At 30.7% G+C, this 18,023-nt stretch overlaps 1 protein-coding gene across 1 annotated transcript; it reads left to right on the plus strand.

The window, feature by feature from the left end:
* Window positions 1-2,349: 2,349 nt before the first annotated feature.
* LOC139500064 (protein Wnt-4-like) lies at window positions 2,350-16,977 on the plus strand. The gene is made up of 4 exons (XM_071288794.1): window positions 2,350-3,863; window positions 7,655-7,890; window positions 9,021-9,304; window positions 15,046-16,977. The coding sequence occupies exons 1-4, from the start codon at window positions 3,778-3,780 to the stop codon at window positions 15,511-15,513; spliced, it is 1,074 nt and encodes a 357-aa protein (XP_071144895.1). The 5' UTR covers window positions 2,350-3,777; the 3' UTR covers window positions 15,514-16,977.
* Window positions 16,978-18,023: the final 1,046 nt, after the last annotated feature.

Genomic DNA, 18,023 nt, shown 5'->3' on the forward strand with positions numbered 1-18,023 from the left:
TACTTGTTATAGTTCTTACATGTATGTATATATTACCATATTTATCAACATAAAAAAAACGTTTAAAAATTTCGGTTGAATATACATTAACATGCATGCTTGAATTATTTTCAGGTCTCCGTATTTTACAAATTCTTAAATTTAGTTTACAATATAACCTATTAACTCCCAGTCTTTCAGCAGCTGGGAAGAATTTCAAAGAATGAACCCAAGCGAAGTCAAAAGAAAAAGTTTTTCCATAAAATTCATAATTTCAAATTAAATTTAAAATGGTTGAGATTTCTAAACATCACACAGTTTATTTGCACATTATGTAGTACGGGGCTATTAATCATGAACGACAACTCGGCATGAGTTCTATGAAGACTTAAATTTATTTTTAAAGATGTCGCGCTGAGACGTTTTATGTTAACTAAAAAATGTATTTAATAAGATTGAGATAGTTCACGGAGGGCCGTCGGAGAACTTTTAAAAACGAAGTAGCATGGATGTTTAAAATTTTATATTTTGAATGATTGCTTGTACTTGACTTGTATCCTAAAACTTTAATTCAAGGCCTGTTTTCACGTCTACTTTCGAGTAGGTTGATTGACTGTGTCGTGCTTTATGTCCAGTGACAAATACTTCATGAATATTTATGACGAGTTTATTAAAATAATACTGGTATGTTCTGCAAGTTCGACCGTGGTGAAGGACAGAAAATTTGAATCTCCACTAAAAAAAAGGTAGTAAAAGGAGCTGGATGCAAAGATTATTTTTTATGCTGAAAGCTTGAAACTGAAACAATACAAGGCATCGGGTTTAACGTTTCCATTTTGGACGGACGACACGTTGGTGTGTATTTATGCCGATATGTACCGCACATCTTAAAGAATGTCACACTCCAGTAATGCATGGTTGTATACCCATTATTTTATTATGCAAGAAGTCAAGTGATTCTCAAAGTTAACAATCCGATGAGTAAACTGCTTTTTTTTCCTTTTTTCCGACACCCATATTATGGCATGCTAGAAAAAAAGAAAAGAAATGATGTAGAAGAGTTTATGAACTTATTTCCCTTTCTATATCAAACGAAGAATTACTAGAAGCATTACTATAGATGTTCAGCAGCAATAAAAATTAATGAAAGAATGGCGAAAATATATATATATATATTCTTAGTTACTTTGAGAAAGTACACATCCGTTCCAAGTTATTCTACCCAAATGACATAAACTTTTTACAACGAACTCTGATTTCTACCACAAAATTTAACGGGGTGACATAATCATTTCGAATCGTGAAATATTTGAAAAATAAAGTTATAGGAGGTACATGACCGTCGAGCCTTTTTCTTGAATGTAAACACAGATGACAATATTGTTTATAATCAATTCAACAGGGCTCGTGATGTTTAAATAAAACCTTTGTACAAAGTTTACTGCATATTTGTACAACTCTCAGATTATCTTTAGTCAAAAATTGACAAATCGGAAAATAATTACAAACTTTCGATGAAGCAATACAAAAATCGAGTTTTAGGAAATAGGTCGTACCCTGAGATATCTTTTCGTCAGAGGATGATCAGAGTACGTAATTGTAGTTTTAAACTACATAGGGCTTTGGGAAAATCTTTGAGTTGTATACAATATATGTATATGATAATGTTTTTGATATCTAGATGTCGACAGAACTCATTATTGAAACATGTAGATATTTAGAAGTAAAGTAAAAACTACGTTCGATCTAGGAACAGTATATATCTATCAATGTATTCATTCCTGGTTATATGAACACTCTGAATATCACTGTGTAGTTCTCAAGTGTTGTGCCTCGTTCACAAGAACATTTAATTCGAATTGAATTCGAATCGAATGCGAATAGAATTCCCTTATCGCGTTCACACAATTTTCTTTTTTCATTCGAATTGGCTAACTCGAATTATCTAATTCGCATTAGAAATACGCTTTTGTTAATACGAATTAAAAGTTAACGTCGTTTGGACAGTAATTTAGCGAATTTGATGCGCATTGCAATTCGAATTACAATGGACGTTAAAAGTTTCGAATGCGAATTAAACTAATTCGTATTAGTTAATGCCAATCGAATTCGAATTACGTGTGAATTCAGCATTACAGAAAAAGTTCAATCTATCATGTCTATAGGCGTAGACATGGAAAATAACTCGTTAGCCGTCTATCGAACCTCCTCAGACGAACACTCGATTTCCTACTGTAGTTTATTTTTTCATATTTGCAATCAAGATTACAGATGGGGAATTGAAAAACATATAATATTAATAGTTATTATAATTACAATAACATACGTTGAATTCGTGTGATCTTAAAAGAAAAATTGGTTATTTACTTTGCAGATCATATCAAGAAAAATCACAAAACGTAGTCTAACATCCAAGTAATATATAATCAATTTATTTGTGGTACATATTGATGTAGATCAGGAGAAAATACATATTTTGATATACATATTGATATATAGGAGAAGTGCTGCATAAATGTTATAACCACAAATTATTTAGATCAGGATCTAGGATATAAATTCTTTACGCGAAATGGAATGAATTATAGTGCATATCATATGATGTGTAAATAGTGATTTCACTTTTTATGTCATTATCTCAGACACATAGGAATTAATAATTTTCGCATAAAATTTCTTTGTTTTGCATTAAAGATTTTTTTGAGTGTTTGACATCGGGTCAAATGTATATAACGGATTGGACTCTAGGAATAGACAGTTGATATTGACACAGTCTATAATCTATATTTTGTATACACTATTAATTAAATTGGATGTTTTTAAGAAATCAAATGGATGTAAAATATAACACATTGAACATATTGAATATTTAAATAACTTTGTTTGAATGTGCGAATATTAACACAACGTGCTCGCCTCTGAATGAAAAATTCAATATAAATTTGCTATGCAAATATAACTGAAATGAATGCTAACTTTGTTGAGATCGATTTTAAAGGGATTAATATAAATAAGGACACGAAAGAAAGTGTTTCTAAATATACAATGTCGATTTTTCTCCATCACAAAAATGAAATAGTTGTTTATGATATGATAACGTTATTTCATTCTAAATTTTAACAGACGTAATTTTAAATGTCATGCAATTCTCATAATTGATATTGTTTCTGGTGTACAATTATGAGATAAAAATCTGTCATTCATTCATATTTCTATAAATATTCACGGAAACTGTTTATCTAATTGTAAATCTATTGTATAATTACATTTTTACATCGACTTCTTAATTGTACTTTTACTCAATTTGTCGACATCCATTACCGGCCAACCATGACGGTGATTGTTTTCCGGTTGAGTTGAGCCAATCACGGGTCAATATTTTGTCAAGTGGGCGGAGCGATTGAGTAAAGAGGACGAGCAATCAAAACGATTATGTGATAAAGTATGTCCTTACTTTTTCTTTCATTCATAGTATACGATATCCTCAGTGAAATAGTTATTTATTTTTGTCAAATCGTCCGTGCTATTTCAGGAAACGTGTTGGTTATATAATCCTGAAACACAATATGTGATGAAAAAGAAGTAAAACTTCAATAGAGGAATAAGTGTATTTATTCGAAATATAGCGATGGAAAACTATATAAATCACACAACTTTATCGAACTGAAAATGTAGACTTGCAGGCTTTTACACAGAAACACTTAGATAGAAATAAGCTTTGTTATATGGAACTTGTGTAAATTGTGAAGAATATACTTCTTATGAAGAAACGTGATTCTTATCAAAAGTGCTAAAAGGATGACCCGTTTGGATATGAACACTATTTCTTCAGGATTTTGTATTCTGTTACAGTTTTTAACGTTTGTTGGTGGAATACAGTGGCTGTAAGTATTATATTTTTGTATAATTTTGCAATGATTTTTAAAACAATTTAAAGATACAGTGGATGCTGCACTCTTTATAAAAGTATTGCAATAACTTATTAAACTTTATGTAGCAGAAGCTAACTGACGAATTCTGAGGGCATCTACATACATGTACGTACCAGTTTCTCAATAAGTATAGATTTGACTGCAACAAATGAGCGTATACGATTTCAAAACACAACGGTTCACAAATTGTTAACTAAAATGCAACTAATTCTAAGCATACATTGTAGAAGTGTTAAATACTTACTAGCTTATATCTGCATTCCACAACTTATCTGAAATGATTATATACAAGCTGACATACAATTGATACTTTAATCTTTCAGGCATTAAAATTGAAATCTCTACCCCTACAGCTTTAAGCCACAAACTTAGATTTTATTGACAAGTTTTGCTCAGTTGTGAATAAAGAGGTGGTTAAAGCTTACAAATACCACAGAAAAACAGGTACACATTCGTATCTACTAAAACAAATATCATTTATTAAGAACGAAAGCTAGCCAGGATAAGAGATGTAGATATCAGTTTCTTGATTAATAACGGTTGACTTTGATATATTTTTATTCAGATAGTGTACACAGGGGTCAGGTTGTCTAAGGCCACTAAATTGATGTACCTACTAATGAAACAATGCTATTTACAAATGTGTTAGTCTCGCCGGTAGTCTTACTAGACAAACTGAGATAGAGAGATAGAATGAGTGTGAGCCTCTACTATGATCCCTCATAACACAATAAAAGAGCTTCATTCCTTTAAACGTTAGGTGATTCTTCATATTTTGAATTTGAAAAAATTAAACAAGCTAGACACTCAACAAAATCAATTTCTTTCTTCCTAGATAGGGACTCAACTTTCTTTAACCTACTAGTACTTGATTCGGAATTAGCATATATTCATTTCGATACATGTGTTTGATTTAAACATAAATATGATAATGTACTTAATTTACAAGAGGTTTCGCTTGTTTTCACTGTTGGTTGATTATTGGAATTGTCTCGGTATCTTTACATATGTTTCTCAAAATTTCTCACACTTTTAATCTCAAAAATATCCCACTGAAGATTTATTTTCAAATTAAAATTTATTAACAAAGAAAATCAAACTTTAACCTGATTTGAATACATTTTTCTATCAACAAAACAGATGTTGGTCTTTTTAATAATTTTAAATTAACCCATTACTTTATGAACTTTTTGTTGAAATGTGCACCGTAAAATTGTACTATTCTTTCAAAATATTTTTGGTATTTTATCATAGATTTGACAATGAGGGGTTATTGATAAGGGAGATAAATCAAGAGCTTTTGTTAAAATTAAAGTAGAACTTAGCATTAATTTAACAAAAGCTACAAGGTTTCCAATAAAGTTTTTAATTCCGCACTTAACGAAAGAACACCTCTTTTCGGCGAACCACAATCAATGTCGTGGAGTCTTGATTTAAATAGTTGTTTGTTGATTATCGAAGTATTCTCCTTTAATGATATGGAGAATTTCTTTACATACAAAACTAATCAGTAAGAGCATGAATCAATGAATGTAAAATGGATTTGACAGGCTTATTTAAATGAAGATATTTCATCGAATTATCCCCCCTTCAATTCAACACGTTATCAATAGGGCTGTTTGATATTGATAGTCAGATAACACAGAAAATACTTCAAATTTTGTTGCTTTATTAAAATATAACAAAGGTACAGATGAATTTAAGAAAAATACAAACAATCAGCTAAAAAAGGGCGTCGTATCAAAACTTGATGTCACTTTTTATTAAATACAGGAAAAACAGATTTTTTTGTAAACACAGATGTGCATTAAAATAGTGAAATCTACATGACGGGTTCTTTTCAAGTCTGTCGACCGACCCGACTTTATTTTAACACACCCTTGAAATTTGACAGTTAGAACTGGGAGAAACTTTTCAATAAACTCATAAGATATTAATAAAATGATGTTTTAGTGACAATTTCAAATTATTAATAAAAAGTATGGCGACAGCGTCCCAGGCTCCAAATACAAATTAAAAAATGTACAGGCCCTGGGAAAGGCGGACGTGTGACATTTGAGTTATTTGTATTTAAAAACTTTATGACTTTTTTGACATTACAAATGTTTGTGTTCAAAAGCTTGGTGCTCTTTATTATTCCGTTTTCATCCAAATTTCCTTCACTATAATAAATGAAAGTTACAGATGTACATTGACCTCAACAAGACGGCATATTTGAAGTGATGGTGTTAAAACTAGAAAATTTTGTGTAACACATTGTCCTAAGGATATTAAATGATATGAATTATGTTTTACAATAATAACCAAAGGCTTTTGATAAATAATATAATTAACTTTGTCAGTATCTGTCATTAGATTTGAGTAACGAGTAAACAAAAACTAAACAGATAATAGATTTTACATTTTGTTAATTGTACATTTTCAATCAAATTGTATAACCAGAAGGAATTATTTGGCAGCAAACTATGTATCACTGATATCGACACTTGAAATTTTACTATTTTATTTACCTTCAAGAAATGAAATCTTGACAAATCGTTTTTCATAAAATATCAACACCTTTTTTAAAAGTTTGTCATCTTAATTTGTTAAGTTTGTTTTTATAAATATCACCCTTTTTGTCTTTCTTTAATTTTGTCCAGTATCGTCTCGAGTTCTGTATCAAAATCATGTATTTATTGAAGATTGGTTAATGTTTTAAAAATCCAATAGTCAGTATTTTTATATACTTGACGATAGTGATATTCTATTGAAGATACAGTAATGGAGAATAAAATCTGACAACATAATGTTTCTACATTTGCACGGCCATAAAACGTATTTTGTTAGCGGTGATTGACAAACAGAAATTATATAAGCCTTGCAGAAAAATGTTTTAACAGACAAATCACAACTTATTATATGATTTAATGGTTTGGGATAACATTTGTAAACAGCTAACTATTTTGTCAGAACAGCAAATTGCACATTTGTTTGCAGACGACATATAAATCATAATTTATCCCGCCATTTATTACGCGTTTAATGTGAACCGAGGTGTCCGAATAGCACATTAAAAATTACTTCTTGACAGTTGTAAACAAATGTTGGTCATACATTTGGCAAACTATTGAAATAAGTTCTTCATTTATCAGATATTAATGGCGTGAAATTTGCTGACAATTTCATCTGATTGACAACACCAATTAATTATAAATAGATCTTACAAATTATAATGCAGCATAAGAGACACCCGACCTATTAACATCAACATGCCAAAGAAACAACATGTTAAAAGATGTTAGACAAACAATTCAACAAGTCCTTTTATAAGACGATTACTGTCTAACCGTTTTTTTTTTTAAAACCCCCCCTTCTCAGAACTTCACAATGTGAGGTTCCAGATTATTCATAAGAAGCGTCAAAGACTACTTGCATAGTTTAATACTGTATACTGTCCTGATTTTCGATCTTCTAAAAGATTAGTCTTAGAATAGATGTATCAAGATCTTTTCATTATTTCATTTCATTACAAAAAATACTGATATATTCGTAATATTTGATTTTCATGAGGAGTTTTAACTGGTATTATAGCTTAGAATGATAAGCCACTTATAGACTATGAAAACTATGGGTAGGTTTTAAGAGCGAAAACAGAAGCTGAAATTTGAAAATCCTCAACTGTACTATTTTGTATCGTTTCGTTTCAATTTAACGTGTTGTCATTAGTAAAATTATAATTTCTTAATTTTTGTTTTTTACAGGTCGTTGGCCAAAATGTCAAGTCTTTCAACTATACAGATTCCAGAAACATGTGATTCACTCGTAGGACTTGTTAAAAGACAAAGAAAAATTTGTCGTAAAAATATTGAAATTATGGACAGTGTTAAAAACGGTGCTAATAACGCTATACTAGAGTGTCAATATCAATTTAGAAATAGGCGATGGAACTGCAGCATGGTAGAGACAAGAAATATATTTGGAAATGTTTTAAAATTAGGTAGGTGTTACCTCCTTTCTATGTATGTTTCTTGTACTTAAGAGTAATAATTCATATGAAACTGACCAAAGAGTGTTGAAAACTCAAAAGCACATATAGACGACGAACACAACACAATAAAAAATGCCTGTATTTTCAATAATCATTTCATATCCTTTCTTCTGCTTTTTAAGACTTCGTATACGCTATACATAAATGTGATACGAGAAAATTACGTTACATTCATTTTTCTAACTAAAGTGTTTGATTGAAAAGTTGTTCTAAACTTTAGGATTTGACAAATCCCACATACGTATGATTATGACCTTTAAAACAAATAAATACCAAATAAGATCAAAGGAAAAAGGTGTTGACAACATCTATCAAAAAGTTCTTAAACGTCATGGATTTAGTTACATTTTAAAACAGACAGAATGAAGCTGAAAAGTAACATTCGACTTTCATTGTTTTCTAAACCAGAATCAAATAGTTAGTTAATCGTGTAAATATTTGCACAATTAAACGACGTAAATTTGTAAATAGTAGTTGGGTGTATGCGGGGGAGTTAATATATTATCATTAATTTGGACTTTATTAGAGTTTTGTGGTCTTGTTTTTACAGTATTTCGATTTTGGATGATACATTCGTCATGAAAAGACAGATATATTCACAAATTCGTGAATTTGCAAATAGGAACACCTTACATTAAGCATAAGATACTTAAAATTTGCCATTTATCGTGTTTAAAATCAATCTATGTTATTCAGAACACACGATATAACTTGTATTTTAGCCAAAAGCAAGAACGACAAATAGATTTTAGTCTACTCCGATAATAAATGCATTTTATATATAACATTTTGTATTTCAACTCGCCTTTTGGCTAAGGTGGACTGATAATCCTTAAACATATTAATACTTCAAAATAGATTTTTAAACTAGAATATTTACAGTTGTAAATTTAAGAGACATCCTGGTTCTTATAAAGATTTGCAAGGTTGGTTCGCTTCAAAGCTCCACATTTTCATTAGAACGATAGTTTATTTGCTATTTTTATGTCCTTTTTTGGGCGTTATTGGTTTATTTGGGTTACTGTATCATTTTAATACATATACTTTTAGTTTCCTCATATTCATCTTGATATTTTCAGGCACGAGAGAAGCATCGTTTGTGCACGCGCTGTCGTCTGCAGGTGTAGCTCATGCCGTTACTAGGGCTTGTAGTAGTGGTCGCTTAACACAATGTGGTTGTGATAGAACAGTTAGTGGGCCCAGTGACCAGGGATTTGAATGGTCAGGGTGTTCAGACAATATTGCTTTTGGAATAGCATTTGCAAAAACATTTGTTGACGCTAGAGAAAAGCGCAAAAGAAAAAACAATAAAAACATAGGAAGACAATTAATGAATATTCATAATAATCAAGCTGGAAGAAAGGTGAGTTTATATCGAATGTACTATTAAATATGTAAATACCATCCATACATAACACATATTCATACGTATATTTAAAATATATAACAGCTTTTTGAGTATAAAAAAACATTCCGGATTAGGTTATATATGCAAAGCTTAGGTCTGTCACAAATGAAATGTACATAAGGTTAACATAATATTATTTTAACATAATATTAAATATATATTGAACTTTTGCAAACATCTGCACATCCTAAATAAACATGATTACTTATAACAAGATTTGCGCAACCTGTACGACTTTCTTTGATGAAAACTACTTTTTCTGAACCACAAAAACGAGGTTAAAATGTAAAAGTATAATATGAAGGAATTTCAATTCAGGCATTGAATTTGAACAAGTGAAGCACAATTTAATGGCCTCATGTCGATTTCTTAATACAATATGATTAAAGTTTAATACCACCAAGCCTTTATTAAGATGAGACTGGGCGAATGATTTATTAGATACCTGGACACATTACCCCCATCATTTTCCGTTTCAATCAAATTTGGGATGTTTCCCAGGTGGAATAATAATACGAAATCTAACATAAATCTTACGACTAATGTTAGAGGATACAATACACTCGATATATTTTATGTCATGGTCGTATTGTTGTCGATTTTTATTTACATGTAAGGACTTTACACCTAAAACCCACAACTGTCAGCCTGATGTCTATATTAGACAACATTTCTTACTAGTATACATATTACTCTACTTTCCATTCAAATGCATTTCAATGTATATATAATAGATTATGTCTTTTTAAACAAATATAAACAGAATAAAGAGGAAGGAAAATGTATGAACGAAAAAGATTTTATACTCTTTTCCATGCAAATGATTAGGGATAAGTTTTGATGTACTAAAATTTTCTCAGAGTAATTGACGAAAATTACCCAAAACAAGGGACGAACGTTTCGTGCTTTAGGAGAGGTTCTTCTTTACACTACGTAACATTCAACACATCGATGCCATGCAAGAGGTTCCGAATGTTATGTTAGGGGCTTATTGAAATATTATGATCGTGGTTCGTGTATATAAAATTACAATATATGCCAATTTGATGGGATGAACTTGACAATTTTATATCTTGGTAATGGCGTCAAAGTACTTGATTACATGTCCCCCCGTGTTTCAAGCAAGTAAATATGTTGGTGGCAGTCAATGGTAGTTTTGTGTCTAATGTACAACGCTGGATGATTACTTTCAATGGATCCGAATGTAATTTATATAAACTCCATTTCAAGTTACATTACTTCAAACTAACAAAACGTATAAAAACTGATATTTTTGTACGTAATGAAGCATGTAAAAGATTACTTTTTCCGATTAACTTGGCTTTTACGGGCAATTTAATATCAAAACAAATTTTAAAATTCTAAAAATTCAATTTTTAATGTTGAATTTTATTTCGAAGGATTGAAATTTTATTTTTTAGTAATGTCAAAAGTTAAGGTCTCTACTCTCTTTAAATTTTAATGCAAGAGCTTTTTGAATTACGGGGTTGATTAGAAATTGTAGAATGTTTATATACGAAACACATATTTTTAAAATTACGACTGTACTATCCTTTCATCTCTACCGTTCCATTAAAAATGCATCTGTTCATATAATTGAACTGCTTTATCAGAATTAAACAAATGAAGTTTATTATGGAATGCTTAATTTTCGATGTAAGACTTATTTGAGCTGTCGAGTCATGCTCGTGAAACTGTTCGACTTTTAGACAAAATAACCTTTTTTTCTTCAGCTCAAATACGTAATCATTAAAGTAGAGTGAAGGAATTTAAAACTATTAACATTGATCCATAAGTGCCTTACACATTTACTAAAATATTCAAATAAAAGTTTATCTCTAAGTTAGTCTAACATATTAGATATATATTTTCCTTATTAGACTAATCTAAAGATTTATGTCACATAGTTGTACCAACAGACTGGTTATTATCTTGTTTAAGACTGTTCCCTCGCACCCGATAGTATGTACACGCAGTAATTACATCGTAAATGATTCTACACTCATTTTCTTGAATATGGACGGATTATCGAGGTCCATTCAGTGAAAGGATTTACGACTTCCATTTTCGATCATAAATATTCGTTCTACAAACATACTATATAGTATCACATAGATACACTTCTTTTTATATTATGATTATCAAGAATTGCCTAGATACATGACGATACGTTTCAGTTCTATTCCATTCATCATCTTGTGTATGTCTATTCCGATTTGTTGACAGGGGGGTTTAACATTATGATAAAAATGCAATTTTGTCCAAATAACAACGCCTCGCCAAGGCTGATAATGTCTTTTGTTAATGACACGTCCTGAACTATGCTTATAAAAATTCTGTAAGAAATTCCCACGAGAAGAAATCTTAAATATGGATGGAAGTATTTGCCACTGAACTTTCAAAAATTTGACAATCTAATCTTATTCTTGAAAAAAAGGTCAATTGTCTTAAATATGGCTGAAATATTTGTCACTGGACACTGCAAATACATATGTATTGTCATTGGACATTGAATACACACCAATCAAATTAAAATTTTGAGAAAAAACAGCAGTTGTCTTAGATACTGATGATATATTTGCCACTGGACTTGAAGTTTACTCCAATCAAATCAAATTCTTGAAAAAACTAATATTAACTTAGGAGTAGAGCGAACAGGAGACATATTTATAAAAGCTAATTATACAATTCTAAGATGTTATGATACCAGTCTTAGTTATTACGTTCATATCTTGATTGATGTCAGGTCACGTGATCAGGGTCAGTTTATGTTTGTAAGTAGTGAAATATTTATAAACATTGCTCAATATGTGTTGAAATGTAAATTCCAAAAATGTGTCAGGAATAGTAATTATGACACAGAAAAACGTCTTCATCGATTGTAAACACAAACACTGACACGTAAAACATATACTTTAAAACATGATGAAGGAGACAAAACATATGTGGGTATACGTCAAAGAGACAGCAACCGGCCAACAGATACTCCATATTCCTTTCGAACGTTGAAAAAAGGGGTAACATATTTGCGATGTATTTCAATATGAAGATCTATAAATAAGTTTTTACAAAATATAATGCCATGAATTATTTATGAATGAGGCAAAATATATGTGGGTTAACGTCAATGAGACAGTAACCTAACATATTCTCAACATTCCGTTCGAACGTTGAAAAAAGGGTAAATAATACCAAGAATTTCAAAATGAAGATCTATAAATATTTTTTTACAAAATATGCCATGAATTGTACTAGTCGGTCAACACAACAATGTGACAAATTGTTTTGGATTAAATACATTTTTGACTTCCTTTTCAAGTGACCTTTCGATTCACACTTAGATGCCAATCACCGCAGTAAGGAAATCAAAGTTAACAGTTATGGCAAAGATAAATTGATAGGTGATCACTGGGTTATACGTGTCGTATAGTTATTAATATGACATGCACTCGGTTAATATAAAGCATTTTGACATGTGTATTTTAAAAAATTTCAATGGCAAAATTATTAATAATTACTTTTGAAACAAGGCCTTGGTTTTGAAATTTTTTGAAAGATTTTTTTTAGTTAACTTTATTATTATTGTTTTCACTTTTTTTTTTGCATTGTCACTTTCGATCAAAAATGAAACTCATTGATATTGTATGATGTTATTCAACAATGAGTAATACTAGTATAGTACATTTAGTACGTTATTGAGAACTCTGATAATGAAAGTAAAGAAATGAAATAGTTATTTATTAAAAAAGTACACCCCTTGAATGCCGGGTGAACGGTGTTTTAGTCCTTAAATAGTATATATACCCTCGTCCTTTATTCAGTGATATATTGCACTGTGGTAAAATTGTCGTTTGTGGAAAATCCCCCCACTAAATAAAGTTAAAACCGTTTACATCTAACATCAAAACTATTTGAAGGGTAGATTTGATACAGGGTAAAACGGTAGGCAACCACAGAATCCGGTCAGGATTTGCGTGATTATCCCCCCTTCTTTACTAGATTAAGGACCCTTTTTAACTGTGGGTACATCAAGTTGGCATCGATTCTCAGTGAAGTCTGTTTTTTCAATCATCATTAAATCGTAATCATCATAGCTGAACGCCGTCTGTGTTATCAACAATAAGTAGTGTTTTTCTGGAGATATACAAATTCAAATATTTATACGTATAATTCTATATTTTTGGCACCATTTCTTAATTGTCAATCCAAACTTTCCTTATATTTAATTAATAATAGAATTCTGGGTGCACTTGACGAGAAATTGAAAAAAGTTTATTTATACAATGATTAAGTATAAGTTGTTTTGAAAGAGAAATTAATAGAATCGGTATCTCTTACTATACACAAAGACAACAACGCCAGCATATTTTGGAGTTTTTCTAACGCTCATATTGCAACATGTTATATTCAATGACCGTGATATACACGTTAAAAATTTCAATTTCCTTTTCAAAGGACGTATTTACTTTTAATTGTATTTTTTCATACTCTTAATAATTTTCAAATATTGCACCTAGCTAGCCAAATGTTTTCGACTTTAATTGATTAGCTGTTAAATCTTCAAAGGTTGAACCTGATTTACTTTATATTCCAATATAAACAAATTGCAATCTGATCATTTATTTTGTACCTTTATCGTCATATACTGTTACAAAGCACGCTGTTGCACTTCGTTTGAAGGGCAGCAGTCTGAGGAAGAATATGTGCAAGTCTTGATTCTAACTAAGAAGTGTAATAATAGCAATGAAGCTACTGTTTGCTTGCTATGTGTATGGGGGAAAGGTGGTGACATTTTTTAAGTGTACATTTTGTTGTACCCATTTAGCTTTTTCTGTGTATAATTTTTATTGAATTTCATGAAAGTCAGATTCAGCGGGAAAGCGTGGTTAAAAATGAAAGCCGCAGAGTTACCACATTGTAGCTTTTAAATCCGATGCATTTTAAACATATGATTTAGAATTACACTTGTCTCAGCACTTAGAAACTTAATAGTCAGTAATGACTTTCTACTATCATGGCAAATCTCTACGCACTATATATAAAAGTGTATTTATATGTTTTTTTCTTTGGATACATTATAAGACACATAAATAACAAACTGAGGTCAAAATTTTACATATTATTTATATATTTACCTATACATATTTATTATAAATTATCAATATGACATATGGTAGAATTTTATCACCGGTAGCCAAAATCTAAGGTGCAAAAGAGCTTCAAGGTTATATCATATCTGTCAGTAGCTGTAAATAAACTATATGTAAAAAGTAAAAAAAAAATAGGATATGAAAAATGTTTCGTCAGTAATATGTCGAGAATTTATCAAAGAAGGTTTGATATCGTGTTTTGTTGTAATAAACATTTCAAACCGAAATGTTTATCAAATCAAGCATAGATTATACGAAACAACAGAATTAATGACTTCCGGAGTATTTCACTTCCATGTCTGGAAAAAGTGCTAAAACATGGTTGTATATTTGACCTATACAAAACACAAAGAAACAAATTCCTGTCATGCCATCCGACAAAATATAGTGCTGTCGTCGTGAAAATTACAGTGACCGCGCATTCATGCATACATAACATTTTTTGACGACTTACAAGACAGTGTACATGCTTTCAATTTTACATTTTTATCATTGATACTTTTTTGTAAGATTTATTAATGGTTTTATGTCTTTTTTTATTTCCAGAGTATCGAAAACAACATGAGAATAGAATGCAAGTGTCATGGTGTGTCAGGATCGTGCGAATTACGGACTTGTTGGCGAGCTATGCCAACTTTTAGAGAAGTCGGCTCCAAAATAAAAGAAAAATTCGACGGAGCAACAGAAGTTAAATTAGTTTATACAAACACTTTACCAAGACTTGTGCCTGTTAATCCAGAATTCAAAGCACATACAAGTTCAGACTTAGTTTATTTAGTTGCTTCTCCCGATTTTTGTGAACCAGACCCAAAGTCAGGTTCTTTGGGAACAAAAGGCAGAATTTGTAATAAAAACTCCAAAGCAATTGACGGTTGTGATCTGTTGTGTTGCGGACGAGGATACGAATCCCGGAAGAAGAGAATCGTAGAAAGATGTTACTGCAAGTTTCATTGGTGCTGTTACGTATCATGTCAGGAGTGCGTGCGCGAAGTCGAGGAACATTATTGCAAATGAAAGAATCAAAATCATCGGCTGTTAAGGAACTACAAAATTCACCAGAATGATATTACAGTAAAAAGAAATCCAAACATTATATATATCACGAGTCATAAAGTCATTTCCCACACAAAGTGCTTGTAAAAGTATTTACATGTATGCAATCGATACAAGAAGAGGAGCTCCGAGTATGACAAGTATGAAGATGGAAGGAACATTGATCAAATGTCTTCTTTTTAAGAAATCTCAGGTTAATCAATTTCTTATCATTTACAGTAAGACTAAAAAAGGCTGTGATTATTCTGTGTACATTTACGAATACAAGAAAAGTCAAATGAAATAACATTGTACGACTTTTATACACAATATTCGTAAATAATACTGTAAATGATATACGATATTACTTAAGCACATGTGCCTCGACAGTATGCAAATGTGTTTTGATTATGTTCAACATGTTAATACTGTAGATATTAAATACATGTGCCTTATTGTTAATGTATCATGTGCGACTGTAGGTTGGTCTTCACCTTAATCATTATTATCGTCCGTAGCACAGAAGTGGTTTCCGGTTCATCTCGTGAAACCACTCACGTGTTATCAATAACTTATCACTGTAAGTGCTATTGTCTGTGGTAACACATATATCGCCAGTGTCACAACGGTTGTTTCGGATCTGCAATAACCATCATCATACCATATTACAGATATCTTTATACTAAAATAGATAACTTTGTTTTATAAATTTTTACAAAGTATCTATGTATGTAAAAATACTTATTTCTTCGTAACATCAGTTAGCTTTCATATACTGCCGATTTCGATTACTTTTGTGACACTGGTGGTGATTATTACTAAAAATGTTAATATTTATGTTAATTTATGTTAAGTATGTTTCAGCACACTGCCCTTTTCTTGCCTTCAAAATTAATTCTTTCCTTTATAGAAAATTAAATAAAAATTTTAGAAATTTAGTTTTTTTCATAATATTGTATAATATCCAGTATATGATCATACCTAAACAGTTCGTTCGTTTTCAACAAATTTTCAATTTTCAAAAAACAATGTGAAAAAAATAAAAATTTAAAAGAGGAAATACATTAATGATAACTTCACTATATAACATTCGTAATCCTATGCATTCATCTTTGTCATTGACAGAAATGCCAAACAGCAAAATTATTTCCACGAAATTTGTTACTCGAAATTACTGATAAATTTGTATAAGTATCTACATGATCTAGAATTTCATTTCATAAGTTGTATTCATTTATTTCTAACTTAGATGTTCAAAGGTTGACAGGGCCAAACAAAATCTCAGCATTTCCCAATTAAAATCAAAATGTATCATTATCAAATGTGCTGTTATATATTAGTATGTAGGTATATAATATACCTCTGAAACATGTGATATGTTTTTGTTGTAAAATTGTCTCATGAAGTTAAAAAATATAGAAAAAATAAAATATATCTATTTTGTTATATTTGTATCTATTTCCTCCGTTGAGTATTTATATTGACACTACATGTATATATATGGAGGATATTTTATTATCTTTGTTGATTATATGCATCCAAAAACGATCACTACAAAGAAACCGCACAAATGCTTGTAAAAATATCACGAGAACAATACAAAAAAAAAAAAAATACACCGAACACGTTCCTTTAGCAAAACCAATTTTATTTGAAAAAGGGAATAACAAACATGTTTTCTGCTATTTGGTCGGGTTGTGCCTTTGACACATTCTCCATTTTGCTAATAAAAAAAACAATGACTCAAAATTAAAACAAAAGCCACAACAAAAACACACAATACTGCCTGGTTTATACATAAACAGACTTGGTTTTCTCGTATTGTTGTTCCATTTTGTCATGTCGGACCCGATAAAGGATTACAGAGTGCCTTTTTTGTTCATTGTTGAAGGCTGTACGATAACTAATAATATTTTATTACACCAAAGCCGATGGTCTCGGGCGTATAGTCAGCGGTCTCAATGACGATCTTCTTAATTTAATCATCACAATGTAAAAAGCGAGTGTTGTTGGCTATAATACCTTAAAAGGAATGAAAGAGGTCAAAGTCACATTAGGAGTCAAGGTTACATTATAAGTCAAGGTCACATTAGGAGTCAAGGTTACATTAGAAGTCAAGGTCACATTAGAAGTCAAGGTTGCTCTCTTGTTCGTCCTATATTTTAAGTTTTGAAGGTTCTTGTATCCTTTACTTACATCTCGATCTCGATAAATAACTAGCTGGAGTATACATTTATGTCAATTGACAATGAAAGGCATTTCCACACGGACTTTTATGGATACTACCCGGCTTTATACACCCCCCAATTATCACGACGAATAAACATTTAACCCATTGAAAGATTTCACAAATACTTCCAAATCTAACGTCTACAAAACCTTGGGGGATATCTTTTTGTGAAATTTGTTTTTGTTTTTGGCTTTGAGTCGTCAAGTTAACTTTTTTAATATCGGTGTGTAAGTTATAATCATTAAAACTTTTTTTAAAGTTA

This window comes from Mytilus edulis, chromosome 13 (genome assembly GCF_963676685.1).
Source record: "Mytilus edulis chromosome 13, xbMytEdul2.2, whole genome shotgun sequence".
NCBI lineage: Eukaryota > Metazoa > Mollusca > Bivalvia > Mytilida > Mytilidae > Mytilus > Mytilus edulis.

Excerpts from the sequence above, each read along its gene's own strand:
- LOC139500064 (XM_071288794.1), top strand. The coding sequence starts at position 3,778 with ATGACCCGTTTGGATATGAACACTATTTCTTCAGGATTTTGTATTCTG. Across the intron at positions 7,891-9,020 it reads TGGAAATGTTTTAAAATTAG|GCACGAGAGAAGCATCGTTT; the intron begins GTAGGTGTTACC and ends TGATATTTTCAG. Across the intron at positions 9,305-15,045 it reads ATAATCAAGCTGGAAGAAAG|AGTATCGAAAACAACATGAG; the intron begins GTGAGTTTATAT and ends TTTTATTTCCAG.